The 16,863-nt window shown below is 40.7% G+C and overlaps 1 protein-coding gene and 1 non-coding gene across 2 annotated transcripts; one reads left to right on the top strand and one right to left on the bottom strand.

The window, feature by feature from the left end:
• Positions 1-153: 153 nt before the first annotated feature.
• On the top strand, positions 154-9,403 carry LOC119659992 (terminal uridylyltransferase Tailor). The gene is made up of 8 exons (XM_038068364.1): positions 154-365; positions 7,410-7,640; positions 7,696-7,813; positions 7,875-8,093; positions 8,156-8,395; positions 8,458-8,625; positions 8,747-8,951; positions 9,025-9,403. The coding sequence occupies exons 1-8, from the start codon at positions 327-329 to the stop codon at positions 9,221-9,223; spliced, it is 1,419 nt and encodes a 472-aa protein (XP_037924292.1). The 5' UTR covers positions 154-326; the 3' UTR covers positions 9,224-9,403.
• A 6,936-nt stretch (positions 9,404-16,339) lies between these two features.
• Positions 16,340-16,421, bottom strand: Trnal-aag. Its single transcript has one exon. It is a non-coding gene; the product is annotated as a tRNA-Leu (tRNA).
• Positions 16,422-16,863: the final 442 nt, after the last annotated feature.

Genomic DNA, 16,863 nt, shown 5'->3' on the forward strand with positions numbered 1-16,863 from the left:
TTTTATCACATTTCAAGCTTAGATAATTTCCATTGGCGCCTTTTTTCAAAAATACATTCCCCAATATATTGCAAATGTTAACTATGCTTTCCAAACTGAAGCAGCATTGGTGAGCCAAATTGTATGATTTTTGTCACTCTGGTAATACTGCAACGCAGCTGATTTGTGTTGAAGTTTACGTGCTAATAAATTTGTGAACGTGCGTCCTGGCCGTGTGGGGTCCGGGTTTTCCGCGCCGGTGTTTGATGCTTTTCAACAGGTCCCAGTTCTTTTGACCTACCATTTAGAAGTTCTCCAGGGAGTTTTCAGAATCAGCCAGAACCACCATGGGCGATGTGGATATCCCGGCAGGAGTAAGCGAACAGGTAAACGAATAAATTCTACAAAGGATCAAACGAGAGTAGGACATTGCATTAAATGAAATTTAAAAATTGCCTGATTTTACACAAGTGCATATTTTCTTTTGCTTCGTTAATTATATTAGCGTTGAAATCGCAGTATTTCCCAGAAAATTGTTCGTATCTTTTTTGTTGAGTTGTGCAGTGCGTCCGGGATAAAACCTATTACTCAGCGGCTTGTGATGAGGCAAGTCGAGCAGATCGTTGTTACTGAGTCATAAAACCGAAATAATTCAGCTTTGTAACAAAATTGCTGCTGATAAGTTCCCATTTTTGCAATAAAAAGTGCAATATACAACAGCCACGAAAAAAGGGGCGAGCGAGGGCCGTAAAATCAGTCACGGGAGATCATCGAATTGAGAGAAATTCCGAGACACTTCATTGGTTGCCGGGACATTGTTAAAATCTCGGGGAAACCCCTATTTGTGAGGACTTCCGAATGCACTTGACATGTTTGAACGTGTGGATGTACGATTTTGCAGTTACAGTGCTGGTAAAAATGACAAGACACCGTTTGTTTTTCCAGAAGTAGTCGCAGAATAATAAAACAACCCCCAGAAGTTGGATATGATTTGAGATGACGTCAACCGCAAAAGCAAAAGTGCGGATAGAGTGTTTGGCTTGGATTGTGTAGGTTTGGAAGCACTTGCTAGCGAACCGATGACAAATCCAAGAGAATTTTCTTGCCCGTTCAGAAAACACTGACGCACTTGCAAACGTGTGGATGGCGATGTTTTATCCGACAAACATTTTGGGATGTTTGCATTTTGCGGTAAGAGTTGTTGTGTTTTTATTTGTCCCACGATGTCTCGGCAAGCTACATCAGAGAGAGCTAAGTTCGCTGGTCTGGCTTAAAGCACCCACAAACGACGAACCAAGTTGGTGACCAAGATCCTGGTTACAGTGCGGTTGCACGTCTGTGGAAAAATTCTCCATACAAACTCAGGTTACAGCAACGGTTGCAGGAACATCAAAATGTTTTGATATTTTGTGGGCTGATCATTTGAAAAGCTTCCGAGCGATTTTAATGTGCTGCGAACTCTTGAGACGTTCACATCATATGATGAATGATGATATGATTAGGCTATACTCCTATAAATTAGTGCACTGAATGCCTTTTGTTGCTTAAGTGCAAATGTGCGTTCGATTATTTCTTAATTACATTGGCAATGATTCTTCCATTGTTGTGGCATCGTCGTATATTGTATGGGGTGTTGTTTGGGTGATTTATGGGTAGGATTGGAAATGGAGGACTGTTGATATGATATATAATTATTAAATGTTGCCACTAGGTAACATTAAAGTGGCTTATATTCTTTTCTTAAAATGCATTTACCTTATTTGGAATGTAAAGACATGTTCTGCGATATCTTAGAGCGGAGCAGAGCAATTTATACACCCATCTCCAAAAAAAGGTGTTTTTCTGCTGCCACGCTACAGGGCGCTGCGATCATCTTAGAGAAAAAAAGTAAACAGTATTTTAACGTACAGTCCGCAAACTAGGATCATTAAAAAATATTAAAAACAAAATTTTCGATGCCGTGTTAATTTTTTTTTTTTTTTTGAATTTTGGGGTTTTTTTTACGGCTTCTTCAATGAATAAAAGAAAACTCAATGAATCGCAATTATCCCAGTTTGCGGACTGTAGAAATATGTTCTGAATAAGTGATGAAAATTTCAAAGAATTTGGTTGGATAGATTTTGGGTTATGGTGGCAGCCGATTTTCTACATACGGTTTCGAGAAAAACGCATTTAAAAAGTAGAATGCGATTTTTAGCCATAAAACCTTAACTGACCATTAATCTGCTATACCTAATCCATAAACCTTAGCTTTCTTGAAGAACACATGTACAGCCTTGGCTTCAATTCTCGTCCTTTTAGCGAAGTCATTCGGACCGACAAATACGAGCTTTATTACGGCGATCGACATAAATCTAGCATGTGACTTATCACGTGTTTAACACTGATTTCCGAATGACTCCGAATATCAGAAAATCACTTTGCCCATATATTCTACATTATATCTAGATACAATTGATGCCAAAAAAAAAAATCGATTCCGCGGATCCGACACACGGGATGACCCCCTTAAGTTGTTAAAAATGCTAGTATCCCATTAGGATCCCCTATCGTTTATCCAAAGCTTAGAAGGACAGTGAAGCCCATGGTGTTTTACGTAGGTACCTGTCGTGAGACTTAACCCTACGGTCCTCTTAAGATACGGATCGAATTTGTGACCACAATCAGAGCCCCGCTGAGACAAGCAACAACGGTACCAGTCTATACCAAGTGCATGGCTTATAATTCATGGTGGATGCAAGAATTACCTAAATCTCTACCGAACTATGGAGTACGGCACCCGTGTTAATACGCAACACCACGTCGAGGCCCGAAGGTCTCTTCGCCACAACCACAACCACCATGAAACTCCCACTAGGGGGGCCAACCGCAAATAACCGAGCTGTCCTCACATACAACAGGAGTTCACCCGAAGTATGTGAGTCCAGGGGCTTTCCCGGTTCCCATGGTACCAGTATACTCCTGGTAAGGTTTCGTGACCAATTTGCCACTTCAGATGAGTCCCCGTGCAGATTCGGGTCTGATCGCCCTGATTAGGCCTTTGGGAGCATTCGCCTACTGAATCACGGCCGGCAAACCATAGGGTTGCCGCCCCATCTTCCTCGCCGCCACCTCTGAGCACCAGCTTAGAAGGACATTTCAAAGCGTTTATTTTCGGTTTCGGAGAACTGACTATTTATTCCAGAATTAGATTCTATTAGTTGAGCAACAGTAGCCGATTTATACTGGATGTACTTTCTTATAAAAAAGAGAGAGTTGTTCTTTCGTACGGCTGATTCCCACCGTTAATTGTTTGTATATGTTTATAACAACTCTTAAAGAGTTAGTCTTAAAGTTTACGTGAATACACGTTTACGATTATGCTTTCTTAATTATAAAGAATTTTACTTGAAAGAACAATGATCCCTCTGGTCTACCTTAATCCTTTTATTAGGTTGTTTCATAGCAAGTAGGCGACGCATGTCTGCGTAGGTGGAATTCCCGTGTAGCACATGCCTCGTAATTAATAATTTTGTTCTGTATTAACGAAAGCTAAATACCGCGTTTGGGTATTACTCAAATAGGAATTTCGTTTATTTAAAAAAAATGGGTTTGCGATGTACCTGGACCCTGTAACGTTGCCTAGCATTTTCTGAAAATGAGAAATTATAGTGACACTTGATGTTTGCTTTATCTTGAAATTAAGTAGTTCATTAAGATGCAACACGAAATCAAAGGAAAATCATTTAAGATACAATAATCAGCAATTCGCTCAATATGCGTCAATTTCTTTGTATTTATAAACGTGGAATTAAATTAAATTATGCGTACTGGAAAATAAGAAGTTGATCCATCAAATTCTAATGAACCTATTGGTGAAAGACGACACAGATATATTTATATCTGCACTTCCTTTGTCAGCATTATTACTTTCCTAAGCCTTATGAATCCTTTCATAAAGATCGTTTTTGATACCAAATGCTTGTAATGCTTATTGCGGTGCGGTGCCACAACAATTGCTAATGATAGTCCGTGGTATACTGGCAATTAGAAATAAGGTTTTGTTTTACAGGAAACCTTAAAAACCGGAGGCATATTTACACTTGAGCTAGAAAATGCATTAAGTGCGGTAATTTGTAAAAATGTAGCCTAACCCAAGATATTGAAAAGTGAAATTTTTAATTAATTGGTAAAAAAACTTCCAAATAGGAAATATATAATATTAACTGCATTTACAATATTGGCATTTACATGCTCACGACGCCAAAGTGTTACATCGGGCTATGCAAACCAACAAAAAACACTCATTAAGATTTAGTAAATAAGATGTTGGAATGCACAAATAATGTAACATATCAGTTCCAATAAACTAATGCCGAATTTCAATAAGAATGCATGGCTTGTCGGAACTAAAGAACAACAAACAAGGATTGTTGTTGGTAAGATTTAAATAATATTAGCTTAGACTCAGCTCACATTAGATTTGTTACCTTTTCGTTGCAATTGAAATTAACTAGTCAATTAATGGCTTTCAAACTAAACATAAAAATCATTGATTGGGTTAAAATTCGGTTGTTCTCAATCCTTGCCACTCCCAGTTACGTCATCCACATCCATCTGCCTACACATGCCGGCATCGTCAAAGAACGATACCTAAATAAATACTCGCTAGCAAGTAAGTTAGTTTTATTGCACTAGACCTAAGTAAATACATAATTGTTAGGAATTAAGAATAAGGAAAAAATGTGTGACTTCGTCCAGATCAGGCATTTGATAGAAGCAAATACGAAACCGATAACGGCAAGCCGACCCCCGACAAAAAAAGAAGATAAGAAAGTAAATATAATTTAGCTTTAAACTCATGAAAGTAGATATTCTGTTAACTCTAATTATCGTATAATAGAAAGCAGACAATTTTGTCTGATTATCAAAATACAGCCTAAATCAAAAGAGAGCCGGGGGACTGTGCATCGTCCAGTCGACAAAAATCGAAATATAGTTTGACGAGTTTTTTATTATTTGGTATTAATAAGGGGACTTTAGACGATTATTTTATTAAGTTGGTAACAATGGCGAAAGTTAAGGAATCATTCTTTTTTAAATAAGCGCTACATCAGTTGCACTTTATCTTTCCTGTGGAACCCCTTATATTTTGAATAGAAGCCAGTCTCCAAATATGGAATATACTCGGCAGGGTATTGAAGTAGTTTCAAAAAGTATTTTTGAAATAAAATATTTTTGTCACTAAATTGTTCTGCTGATCTGTAAAGTAAGAATAATTATCACTATTGAAGTTGTAACTTTGAAGAAGATTTTAAAAATGCATATTTTAGTTGCTTCATGTATACACCTTAGTTTATAGTGCGTGTACTTTGGGTGCGGCTGAATGCGAATTTTGGGGTTATACCATTTTCTAGTCGGAGTTACCATAACAGAACTACATTCGGCGGGGTTGTTTTCAACGGAAGAAAGATAAGAAGGGCAGTTCATGGAAAATTATGCTCGGTATTGAATGTAGATGAGTCAAGGGAAGAATTGGAAAGGCAAACCAGCACTATAAAGCAATAAAAAAATTGGACGAAGTCGGTAAAAATCGGAATAAATTTCATATCCGCTACGCTTTTCGGCTCAAGTTTCCAGTTAAGCTTTGTAGAAGATTTCAGAATTAATTCAGTTTCGCAAAATGAAAACGCGACTGCAGAATTTTTGCTGCAGGTATGACTGCAAAATCTTCAGCTAGTGATCAGCAATTATCTTTAAATCCGCACCAGATACCAGCTTTATACCTTGACTTAGATTTGTCCGAAAAGAAGTATACATATCTGAAGTATGCATAAAGACTACTTTCTCAGCCTATACTCACTAGGGCTGAAAACCCTATACGGAAAACCAACGTTACGAAGCCACAGAAGGAGCTTCGGACAGGATGGACCTTACAACGACGAACCCGGCAACGACAATAGTTGCGCATTTTCTCGAGGCAAATTTAGAAACATAAGCCTCACAAACGTTCACACCCCTACAGAGGAGACTACGGAGTGGAAGAAGGATACCTTCTACGAGGCAGTTGAGCGAACCCTCGAAGCCTGTCCCAAGTATGATGTCAAAATCATACTAGGAAATTTCAACAGTCAAGTAGGGATGGGATAGGAATACCAATGATAATGGACTGCGGATTATTCAGTTAGCAGTATCGCACGAAATGGTTGTTATAAGTACCTGGTTTGCGCGGAAAGCCACAAACATACGTAGGCCTCTCCAGACGGGACCACTTTCAACAAAATTTACCACGTGCTGATTGAACGCCGCCCTCTCTCAGCCTTGATGAATGTCAGAACATACCGGGGGGCCAATATAGACTTGGATCACTATCAAGTTGACATAGTGCTCCGGGCTCGAATTACGACATCACCTATAATCCCCTCTGATAATCAAAGAACTCGGGTACGCGCAGAGACCTACCAAAAACTATGTCGATCGGAGAAGTGATTTCACAGATAGAAGAAGGAAACTTGGGGGAACCAACAGGCATGTGAACTTGAAATGTACAGGGAGCAACCGCACCAGACGCGCAAGTTTTACCAACAAATAGGCAGGATGAAACCTTATGCACCTCGATGCTCATCCTGCCTGGGAATCTGATTTCCGATAAAATGGGCATATTGGAGCGATGGGCTGAGCACTTTGATGAACTGCTCAAAAACCAGAAGTCCCACCAACTGAAGACGACGGACAGATGCTGCCACCACCAAGCATAGAAGAACAGTCCGTGCAATCCACCGGCCTCAAAACCATAAGTCGACAGGAGCCGATAGAATTACAGCCGAATTGATTAAATATGGAGGCGACCAATTACAACAAGTATTTCATCAACTGATGCTCAAGGCGTGGGACAGTGAGTCAATGCCTGACTACTGGCAACTAGGTATTGTCTGTCTCATACATAGGGGATATCACGCAGTGCAACAATTATAGAGGTATCACGTTGCTGAGTACCATCTATAAGATATTCTCCGCTACTTTACTAGGCCGGATAGCCCCATACGCCCAGAACATCATTGGCCCATACCAAAGAGGCTTCACTCCAGGCAAATCAGCAACAGATCAGATTTTCTCTCTGCGAAATTAATAAGACTGACTAGGTTGAAAAAAGAACTGTTTTTTTTCTTATCCTGTAAATATTTTCGTTTTTTCCCCGCATACAATCGTTTCGGAGACCACGTGCCTCCTTCCTCAGTGCTAGTACCTTAGGTTAGAATTAAGTTGTTGGCGTTTAAGCCTGTAACTTTAAATAAAAGTTGTGGTATGCTATTCCCAATCATAATGACATTGACTTTGTCGCATATAAACTGCTTGAATTCAACCACGTATATGTAAAACTAGCGTGTGGTGCTACTTTAAAAAAATCTTCATCTATGAAATATTTATGCAATATTATTTTTCATTCATAGCTTTGCGATATAAATTTGGAGATTAGAACTTTTCTTGAAAAATTCGCAAATTTTCGACAAACGAATGTTGTTGACAGCGTCTTGTGCCAGAATCTATGTCAGCTCGTTGAGGAAATTGAGTCCTACATGGACAGCAATCCCGAGGAGATCCCATCTCCAATGCTGAGTGATGTCAACATCGATTTCAAGAAGAATCATTTAGAGCAAGTAGTGTTCTGCAATAAATGCCAAGTGAAGTGTGATGTCATCTCGATATGTAAACATAAATGCAGATAGATTTTTCTAGGTTAAAATAGCAAACCGGGTTCATAAGATTAGAAAACATTTAACATCGGAAAAACATATCAGCGGGCAGATAAAGGGGGAAAGGGATCACGCAACCAAACAAGTAAAGCTTCCAAAAAGTAATTTAAATGAAGATATTTTCAAACATTATATCAACTACAAACAATACTATGTTTTTAGAGATGGCTGCATTTGTAAGGAGTAACTTTTCCGAATATTTGACTGGAACTGCTGCTACGGCCGATGCGCTCAAACAGATTCCAGCATATGACGCAATTCGAAATTCATTGACGAGGGCCTTGAAAAATATCTACCCGAATATGAAGGTGCACTTTTTTGGGTCAAGAATGAATGGCTTGGGTAATAAGGATTCAGATTTGGACATTTTTATTGACATTGGTGAGTATGATACACTCTCTGTAAAGACTTTTCTTAGTATCAGAAAGGTAACTTGCTTCCAGATGATAAATATAACACACTTCTTGGCTCGAAGCAAGCCAAACAAAATGTTCAATTAGTTCAAAATGAACTTCAGAAGCGAACGGATGAATGGAGGGCGTTCACGGCAATCTTATCAGCGCGTACACCAATTCTCCGAGTGTATAACCATAAACATAGCATTGATTGTGATATATCCTTTTCTAGCTTAGGAGAGTGCAATACGCTCCTAATCAGTTACCTCATCGGACTCCAACCTATATGTGGGTATTGCTTTATTGTAATAAACATTTGAAAAAATTGAAAGAAATATATCGTGTTTTAGGTCAACAAATGTGCCTATTTTTGAAGAAGTGGTTCAAGACTTCTCAATGCCCCGAATCCTTTTCCAGCTATATGTTTTCTTTAATGGTTATTTTTCATTTACAACGACAGTCTTATTTACCTGCTGTGTTTGTTTTGCAACATTGTGTGGATCCAAGCTGCATTGGTCGTAAGTTTTAGATTTGTATTGCAAATACTATAGAGAGCCACTTTTATAATCATAGTTCGAGAAATTTCTTGCCATAATAGTTGTATATTTTTTCAATTTTAATTTATTGTTCGACTACCAGCCTGGCAAGGAAACTTTGCCCGCCTGCCACTCGCTGAATTCAACATGGAAAAGATTCCTCAAACACCAGAAAATATTTTGCAACAGTTGATCTCATTCTTCAATTTTTATGCTTCTGTTGACTATGCCAACAACATAATTTGCCCATTCACTGGATCTTTGGTGGTGAGAAAGAACTTCAACAACATGAAAGAAGTATTTGCAAGGTGAGCTAAGACCAGAAACAATAGATGTAATACAATTCTATAATTTCTTCTGTTTTGCTCTTCTATAATTCAGATATGACTACTACCGATTGAACAGTGCAGAAAAAGAGGAACTTCGATTGGGGACACCCATCTGTATTCAGGATCCTCTGGAGCATAATCATAATGTTGCAAAGGCAATCACTAACAAAGCCTTGAGCAGTTTTGCCAATATTTGTCGATTAACAGCAATGGAGCTTAAAATTCGTCAACAAAGTGAAAATAAAAAGTAATGGCATGAGCTAAGACAATGACGCACAAACAGATCATTTGAAAGGCGACAACCTGTTAAGGACTATCTCATGGTCTTTTTTATCAAAAGTGAACAGAATCTATTTGTATGTTTTTTTTTCGTTTCGTTTTTTTTTTAATGTTGGTTTCTATTTGAATTAAAGCAAGATCTGTAATTCAAACGGAGACATTTCATTTCATACTGTAACTATTTCCTGAAACAGATAACCGAATTAGTTACAAATAGATTTGTCATAAACTTTCATATGAACGCTGGAGGCAGGGAATGGGTAAGATGATCATCCGAGTGGAGTAAATCCAACCACGACGACGAGCTATTTCAAAAATGGGAAATACCGTGTAAGTCCATTAGCCATGAAATAAAACTCGACTGAAATATTCCGACCACATGCGCTTGGGGGCGGAAACTGATTTTTCCGCTTAGTTTTCGCAATTGATATGTTTACTTTACCCCTGGCGCCACAGTAACCACTACTCTTTAGAAGGTATTAGGATAGTTTTCAAAAGCAGGTCGAATGCCGTGCGAGGGAAATGCATAGCTTTTTTTCTCGCAAGTAGGTATGGTGCCTGAAATCTGCATCGATCGAGGAAAATTGCTAGAGAGGCATCTCTGATGGTATGGTCACGTAGTTTGCATTAACGAGAATTCACTTGCCAAGATCGAGCTGAACATTGAGGTCGATGGGGAAAGATTAAAAGCCGGAGAAAGGAACGATGAGTTGATACACCAGATGGAGATATGAAAGCCTCGCGACTGCATCCGGATCAGGTGTTTAACAGAGCAAAATAGCGTATCCGATCACAAGCCGACCCCGCTTGTGAGCGAGACATTTAGTACTACACTATTTAGTAATAATAATAATCGTTGGCGCAACAATCCATATTGGATCAGGGCGTGGAAGTGTGTTAGAGCACTCCATTGAACATCGTAACAGTACACTGCATTGTTGGAAGCAATGTGGTCAGAATTGCACTCGCCCGATATTATGACACTGATTTCGCTCAGGTACTCCCATTCGTAGCTGGGTCGAATGGTATTCGACATCCAGTCACGATAACAAATAACTCTGCCACCAGTGACATTCGAACCGCGACCTTCCGCTACGACAGCCTAGCGCTCTAACCGCTTGAGCCATCTGAATCCGGGATGGGACAAAGGCTAAAGAAAAAGAAGATTTAAGGGAAAATATGGGATATTGGAAAAGAGTCAATTGAAAATCCTAAGAAGTCATATATATGTTGAAGCATTTTTCTTTGGACGAGGAATCGCGAAATTCAGACAACTCCACACATTTAAATTTATGTACATTTGAGTGAACTAGATATTTTCTTACATAGAATAAGAGATTCAAAAGTCGAACTAAGGAAGAATAAGTTGAATCTGTTGGTCTTATAATAATTACTACTTGGCTTTCGCACTTCTGCCATGAATACATTTTGAACCATCTTCACGTTGACTTTAATGTGTTTTATTCTCATCTACGAGGTACACATATGGAAACTGGTCTGATTCGGTTTTTATAGAACCAAACCGCTTTTTTTTCGGCATATACAGCACATATAACAAACACGACGAAAATTAAAGAAAAGGACTGACAAAAAGGTCTTGCGTCGGGATTCTTTACCTTAGCACATGGGTCATTAAGTCCCGAGATTAACTAGTAAAAATCCAGTTTTTGTAAAATTCGACTTGCCGTTCATAACGATACAATCATTGCAGCGTTTTTTTTTAAAAACTTTCGATGCCTATTTTTATAAAACACTGTCTTTAGCTTGAAAATAAGCCTCAGTTGAGGGTATAACTTCACCACCGGACCCGAATATCTTTCTCTGGAGCTTCCTTTTCAGATTTGCGAAAAAGCAGAAGTCAGATGGGGCCAGATCTGGTGAATATGAGAGATGCGGGAGCAATTCGAATCCTAAATCGTGCTATTTCCCCAATCGTTTTCATCGACTTGTGAATTGGCGCATTATTTTTGTCAAATAGGGGCTTTCGCCCTTTCGTCTCCATTCGACTGACACTCACTTTAACTCCGGATTATAATGATGAATCCACATCTCATCCATTGATATGTACCGACCAAAAAAAACATTTCTACCCCGCGTAAACAGCGCTCTGAACCATCAATTCGCTGTTGTTTTTGCTCCACTGTGAGCAAACCCGGCACCCACTTGGGACAATTTTTTTCATGTCCAAATTGTCATGCACAATTTTGGACACAGTACCCTTCGATATCTTCAGAATCCTACCTATGTCCTCCAAACTCGCTCTATGATCGAACATGACGATTTTTAGGACTTTTTGGATGTTTTCGGACGCAGACACCTCAATAGACTCCCCATGTTAGAAAACGACAACATGTTTTTCTACGCCGGAATAGTAGTTTCACCTGCTAAATTACCATATCTATTAAAAAAACCAATTCGGAACGCTCATTTGTTAATTATAATGGTTTAAAAATTGAGTTCTTACAAGGCGGAAAAGAAAAGGCAATGACGTCATCGAGCGAGCAATTTGAATCTTATCTACGTGAAGGCATCCAGTTTAGTGTTTGTTACTTGTCACTTTTAAAGTAATCAATCAGTTTCTAACAGAATTGGGGGGGGGGGGGATTGATGCGTAAATGGACAATCCTTCAAGTTACTTAACGCTTCGATAGTAATGATAACAAACTATATAGCAAATTCTGACATTTTGATTTGAACAGTGATAAAACGTACGTTTCTGAAGATTCACAGGCCAAAAAAAAAATTGATTCGAACCTTGGGCATGTTGTACACTCTGTGGTATCTCTTCTCTTGTGACTTGATTTGAATTTGGGCGCCCTGCGTCTTCGGTAGATGTTCCACCACATTTAAAGTTTCCATAACAACGGCAAATGGTTGCTTTCGACGGGCACTTTTCTGGAAAACATTTTTTCAGCGTAAACGGTATTTTTCCCCATCCCTTCTGTGGAATCGGAAACGGGTTAATGGCTATGACGTTATGAAGAGGAATGGCTGAGTGAACTATACTTGGAATGCAGCAGGCCAGGGTGCCTATAAGGGGATTCGAACCCGAGTGCACAAACCTTACCAAAAAGAACCTCTGGATTATAGTGGGAATTCTCACTGGTCACGGCCGACTAAATTATCACCTAAGAAAGATCTAGGGACACTGCCGGCAGGTTCAGTGCGGAGCGTGTCGAAACTTCTATACACGTTCTGAGGCAGTATTCGGCACTTCCGCAAAATAGGTCGAAGAACCTGGGAGAATACTTACAATAATACCAGATGCAAAATTGAAGGATTTGGAATATACTAAAATTCTTAACGGTTATACTAAAATTCCTAACGGTTATAGGCAGGCTTGCTTGACATACTATAGTTAATAGGTACACTATACACAGTAAAAGGAGCATAAAAGTTCTTTAAGGACGCAATGTGACTTCCATTAACAGAATAATAATAAGTCCACTTCATTTTTGGATACGATTTCTCTAGCTTGTTTTAAGGATTTCTTGCCGTATTTTTTTTTGGGAGTAGGGTAGGTGAATGCGTTTTTGCACAGAATGTTGGACTCCCGCAACAGCACGCTGGCAAACTACCAATGAAACACCACCCTGTCATCAGAGAACTAGCCTGGAACCGTTTGACACATTACTTCGGGCCAGCCCTCCCGCTCTCCCGGTTTTGGGAGCCTTCAAGTCAGGGAATTCCTTTCACCAACGGGAGGGGAGGGGAGGAAAGGAGTTGTTGTTAGTTCAGGGAACCCCTTACCGTCCGATCCCTTCGCCGGTCGAGTTCAATCTTCTTCGCAACAAGAAGAGCCCGAACATAATGCGCAATACGATCCCAGCTGCCAGCGCTCTTCAGCATCTCTCTGATAATGTTGTCTGGAGAGAGCTCCCCTGTGTCTGCATAAAGCTGCTGGCGAAGGCCGTCCCACCTCTCGCAAGGGAAAAATGTGTGTTCAGCGTCGCCCGCCACTACGTTGCAGAACACACACCCTTGGCTCATTTTGCCAAGAAAGTTGCCACTCGGTAAGGGTGCGTTGATGTTTTTCATGGCAACCACCTCTCGTAAGTTTTCGCCCTTACGGCGGTAGATAGCTTTGCGCCCCTTGGCAAGGAGGGGGTAACGGGGATCACTCCCGCGATCACCATCATAGCTGGTTCAGAGACAGTGCGATAAGCAGACGCCACTCGCAAAGCTCCTCGCCTCTGTACTTGAGCAAGGCGTTTACGATGCACCTCCTTGTCAAGGGCATCAGCCCAAACCTCCCCACCATAGAAAAGAACCGACTGCGTTGCTCCCATGAGGAGGCATCTTCTAGTTGATACAGGGTCCTCGACATTCGCCATTAGCCGACTCAAGGCTGCGACTCCAGCTGAAACCCTGTCCGCTGCTGCTTTGATTTGCTCGAAGAAGCTTATCTTCAAGTCGAGCATTAAACCAAGGTATTTAATCGCTGGTTTTGACTCTATAGTCATATGGGGACATATGGGACGCAGGGTCGGGATTCTCCTTCTGGTCAGGATGATTACTTCGGTTTTTTCCAGCGCAAGGTTGAAACCGTGAGCAGTCATCCATCCGCTTACCCGTCACATCAATATGTCAAGTTTGCTTTGCGCCTGTTCAACAGTGCCTCCGGAAACAAGTGCCGCAACGTCGTCTGCATAACTGATCAGGCGCGACTCTTCGGGCATGTCGAGTCTCAGCAGACTATCGTAGGAAGCGTTCCAGAGGTCCGGCCCTAGGCTGGACCCCTGTGCTACTCCCGACGTGATTTCCATCCTCCTTTGGCCCTCTAGCGTCTCATAGAGCACGGAGCGGTCTTTCTGATAATCCCTCAATACCCGCAAGCGATAGCTTTGCACGTGAAAGGAGTTCTTTAGTGTGCCTAGCATATCTGTCCATCTTACGGTATTGAAGGCATTTCTGACATCAAGCGTTATGAGGAGCACTACCCGTCGAGATCGGCGGCTGTGTGCCCCGGCTCGATTAACCGCATCTGCGACCTCCATAACAGCATCCACTCTAGATTTCCCTGTTCTAAACCCGAACTGCCTTGCGGATAAGTCCCCGGCAGCACGGATCGCTTCAGCGAGTCTACCCCTGATGAGCTTCTCGAACACTTTTCCGGCCGTGTCAAGCATACACAGCGGTCGGTATGCAGACGGGAGCTCCGGGTCTCCTTTACCCTTACTGATCAACGCGAGTCTAGCCACTTTCCAGCGACAAGGAAAAATGTCCTCCTTCAAGCACGCGTTGAACACTTCAAGCAGCAATTCTGGCCGTTGGCGGAACACCAGTTTGTAAACTTCCGCCGGGATGCCATCAGGACCTGGCGCCTTCCTGTTTTTCATAGTGAGAACCGCTTCTTCGAGCTCTCTCATTGTGAAAAGGGGGCAATCTACGACGCTTTCCGCGCTATTTACATCAACCCGTACAGGGTGTCTGGGGAACAATGCCCGCACAATGCGATTCATCTGGTCGGTGCTCAGTATGCAGGGCTTCCGCAGAGCCTCGATTTTCCGAGTGACAAGCTTATAGCCAAGTCCCCACGGGTCCTCATTCACCTCGTTAAGAAGATTCTGGCAGCCGCGAGCTTTGCTTTTATTTATAGCGCTGCGGAGTCTCCTTTTTGCTGATCTATATTGTGCCTTTATGGCACATGCCTCCTCGTTAGCGTGCAAGGTCGGCAATTTCTACCGCCGACCAGTACATAGAAGGCTTGTCGCACCTGGGATTTCTCTGGGACATGGAAGCCTCACACGCCGTCGTTATCAGGTTCATCACTGAATTTACGACGATGTCAGCTGCGACATTACCACCCCCCGGAGTGCCCCCAGCTTTTTTACGGATTTTCGATAAAAATACCCCCTGACCCCCCTTTTCACCGCCTCGGATCCCCAAAGATATTTATCGTAGGACATAGTATTTATCATTATTTTGCTGTAATTTTAGGCTATAAGTTGGCATTCTTTTCTGTGAAATGGGCAGAATAGACGAATTTATCGATTTCACCACAATTTCGGCCAAAATAGGGGTGTGACAGAAAAAACGGAGGTCATATCCGAATTCAGCGGCGCAGGTAAGCGGTTTAAAAAATGTGCGTTTTCTTTAAGTTATGGTAATTGACAGTAGAGGCAGAACAGTTATAGTATATCAGTTTTTCAGCAGCCAAAAATATCCATGGAGGAAAGAGCGGCCAAACGAATCTACGGTCGAACAGTAAGGGCAAACGCAAAGTTTCGAAGAGAATAGACTGGATTGTGGTTCGAAAGATCTAAAACGATGGTCCTCACTCGTTTAAACAACGAATAGAAGTAATTGGAGATTCTACAATCTCTACTCAAGGTAATGTACCCTGTCGTGCCGCGTGTTTATCCAATCGAAACATTGCCGCTCTTCCTTGGCCACACAAAATGGTTGGAGTGTTTTAAAATAAATGGTTTATGAGAGGCGAAACCATACGAAGAAAGTTTTAACACAAAATATTCGCGAAGTATGCCTGGGCAATCCACTTATCTCTTAATGCATTGAATCTTGTGTTCAGATTATGCCGTGCAGAATTGAAAGCATAATTTAAAACAAAAGTAGATGGAAAAAAAGATAAAAATAACTCTTTTATTTAAAATCGCCCATTTTACTAAATTCATTACCTTTTTATCGCTTTTGAAGCATAATTTATTTCACAGTTCAAAAGGCGACATATCAAAAAAAGACTATTTTGGTTTACACATAACGCGAATATCTAATAAACAAATTTTCTGAAGAATTTATTGTGTTCATTCATTTGCTTATGAACATAATACATTAACGGGTTTGTTAAAAACATACCAGAAACAAACCAATTGTCGAACCCCCCAAAAGATAAATTACGATTCCTACGCACCTTTTATTGCTTCAACAATAAGTGATTCTCAAGCTTTTGGAATTACGTTATTGAAATATTGTCGAGTTATCTTTGAATTTCTTACTTCTTCACTTTCCCAAATTGTGAATAAACTTGGAAAATCCCAGAAAAAAAGGAAAATGTATTTTCTTTTAAAATATAAATTTCCTGTGGTACATAAATACCCTGGATGGAAATAACAAGTGTAAAAAAGTCTTGGCAGCGGTGGGATTCGAACCCACGCCCCCGAAGAGACTGGTGCCTTAAACCAGCGCCTTAGACCGCTCGGCCACGCTACCTGTGCGACTTCTTTTTATAACTGTTCATTACTAGCAAATCGTTTTATTTTCAAAGAAGTTCCACTTTAAAGCCAATCATTATAATCTGATTATTATTTTCATATGGTTACGGCTTAAAATACGCCAAAACAGCCTTAGATTCATAATCAATAGCGACCTTGTATAAAAACAATTGTTAAGAAGAAAACCGTATTTAAGCCGCTAACCACCCACTTTTCACTATGGGAAAGAGAATCGAAGCAGCATCACAGCAACCAGAAAAGAGCTGGAAGAGCAAAAGACGACTGTGAAAGGGCATTTATACGATGCAGGGATAACAAAGTCAGGTTAGAAAAAATGTATGAACCATATTATATACAGTAGACTCCTACTAACATGAACAGAATAAATCCACCTCAAATAGTGATGAGTTCAGTTGTCTTGTATAAATTACCGCCTGGAG

This window comes from Hermetia illucens, chromosome 6 (genome assembly GCF_905115235.1).
Source record: "Hermetia illucens chromosome 6, iHerIll2.2.curated.20191125, whole genome shotgun sequence".
NCBI classification, from domain to species: Eukaryota; Metazoa; Arthropoda; class Insecta; order Diptera; family Stratiomyidae; genus Hermetia; species Hermetia illucens.

Coding starts and splice junctions, on each gene's coding strand:
- LOC119659992 (XM_038068364.1), top strand. CDS start 327: ATGGGCGATGTGGATATCCCGGCAGGAGTAAGCGAACAG. Junction 366..7,409: donor CGGCAGGAGTAAGCGAACAG/GTAAACGAATAA, acceptor TTTCATTCATAG/CTTTGCGATATAAATTTGGA. Junction 8,094..8,155: donor GGACATTTTTATTGACATTG/GTGAGTATGATA, acceptor ACTTGCTTCCAG/ATGATAAATATAACACACTT.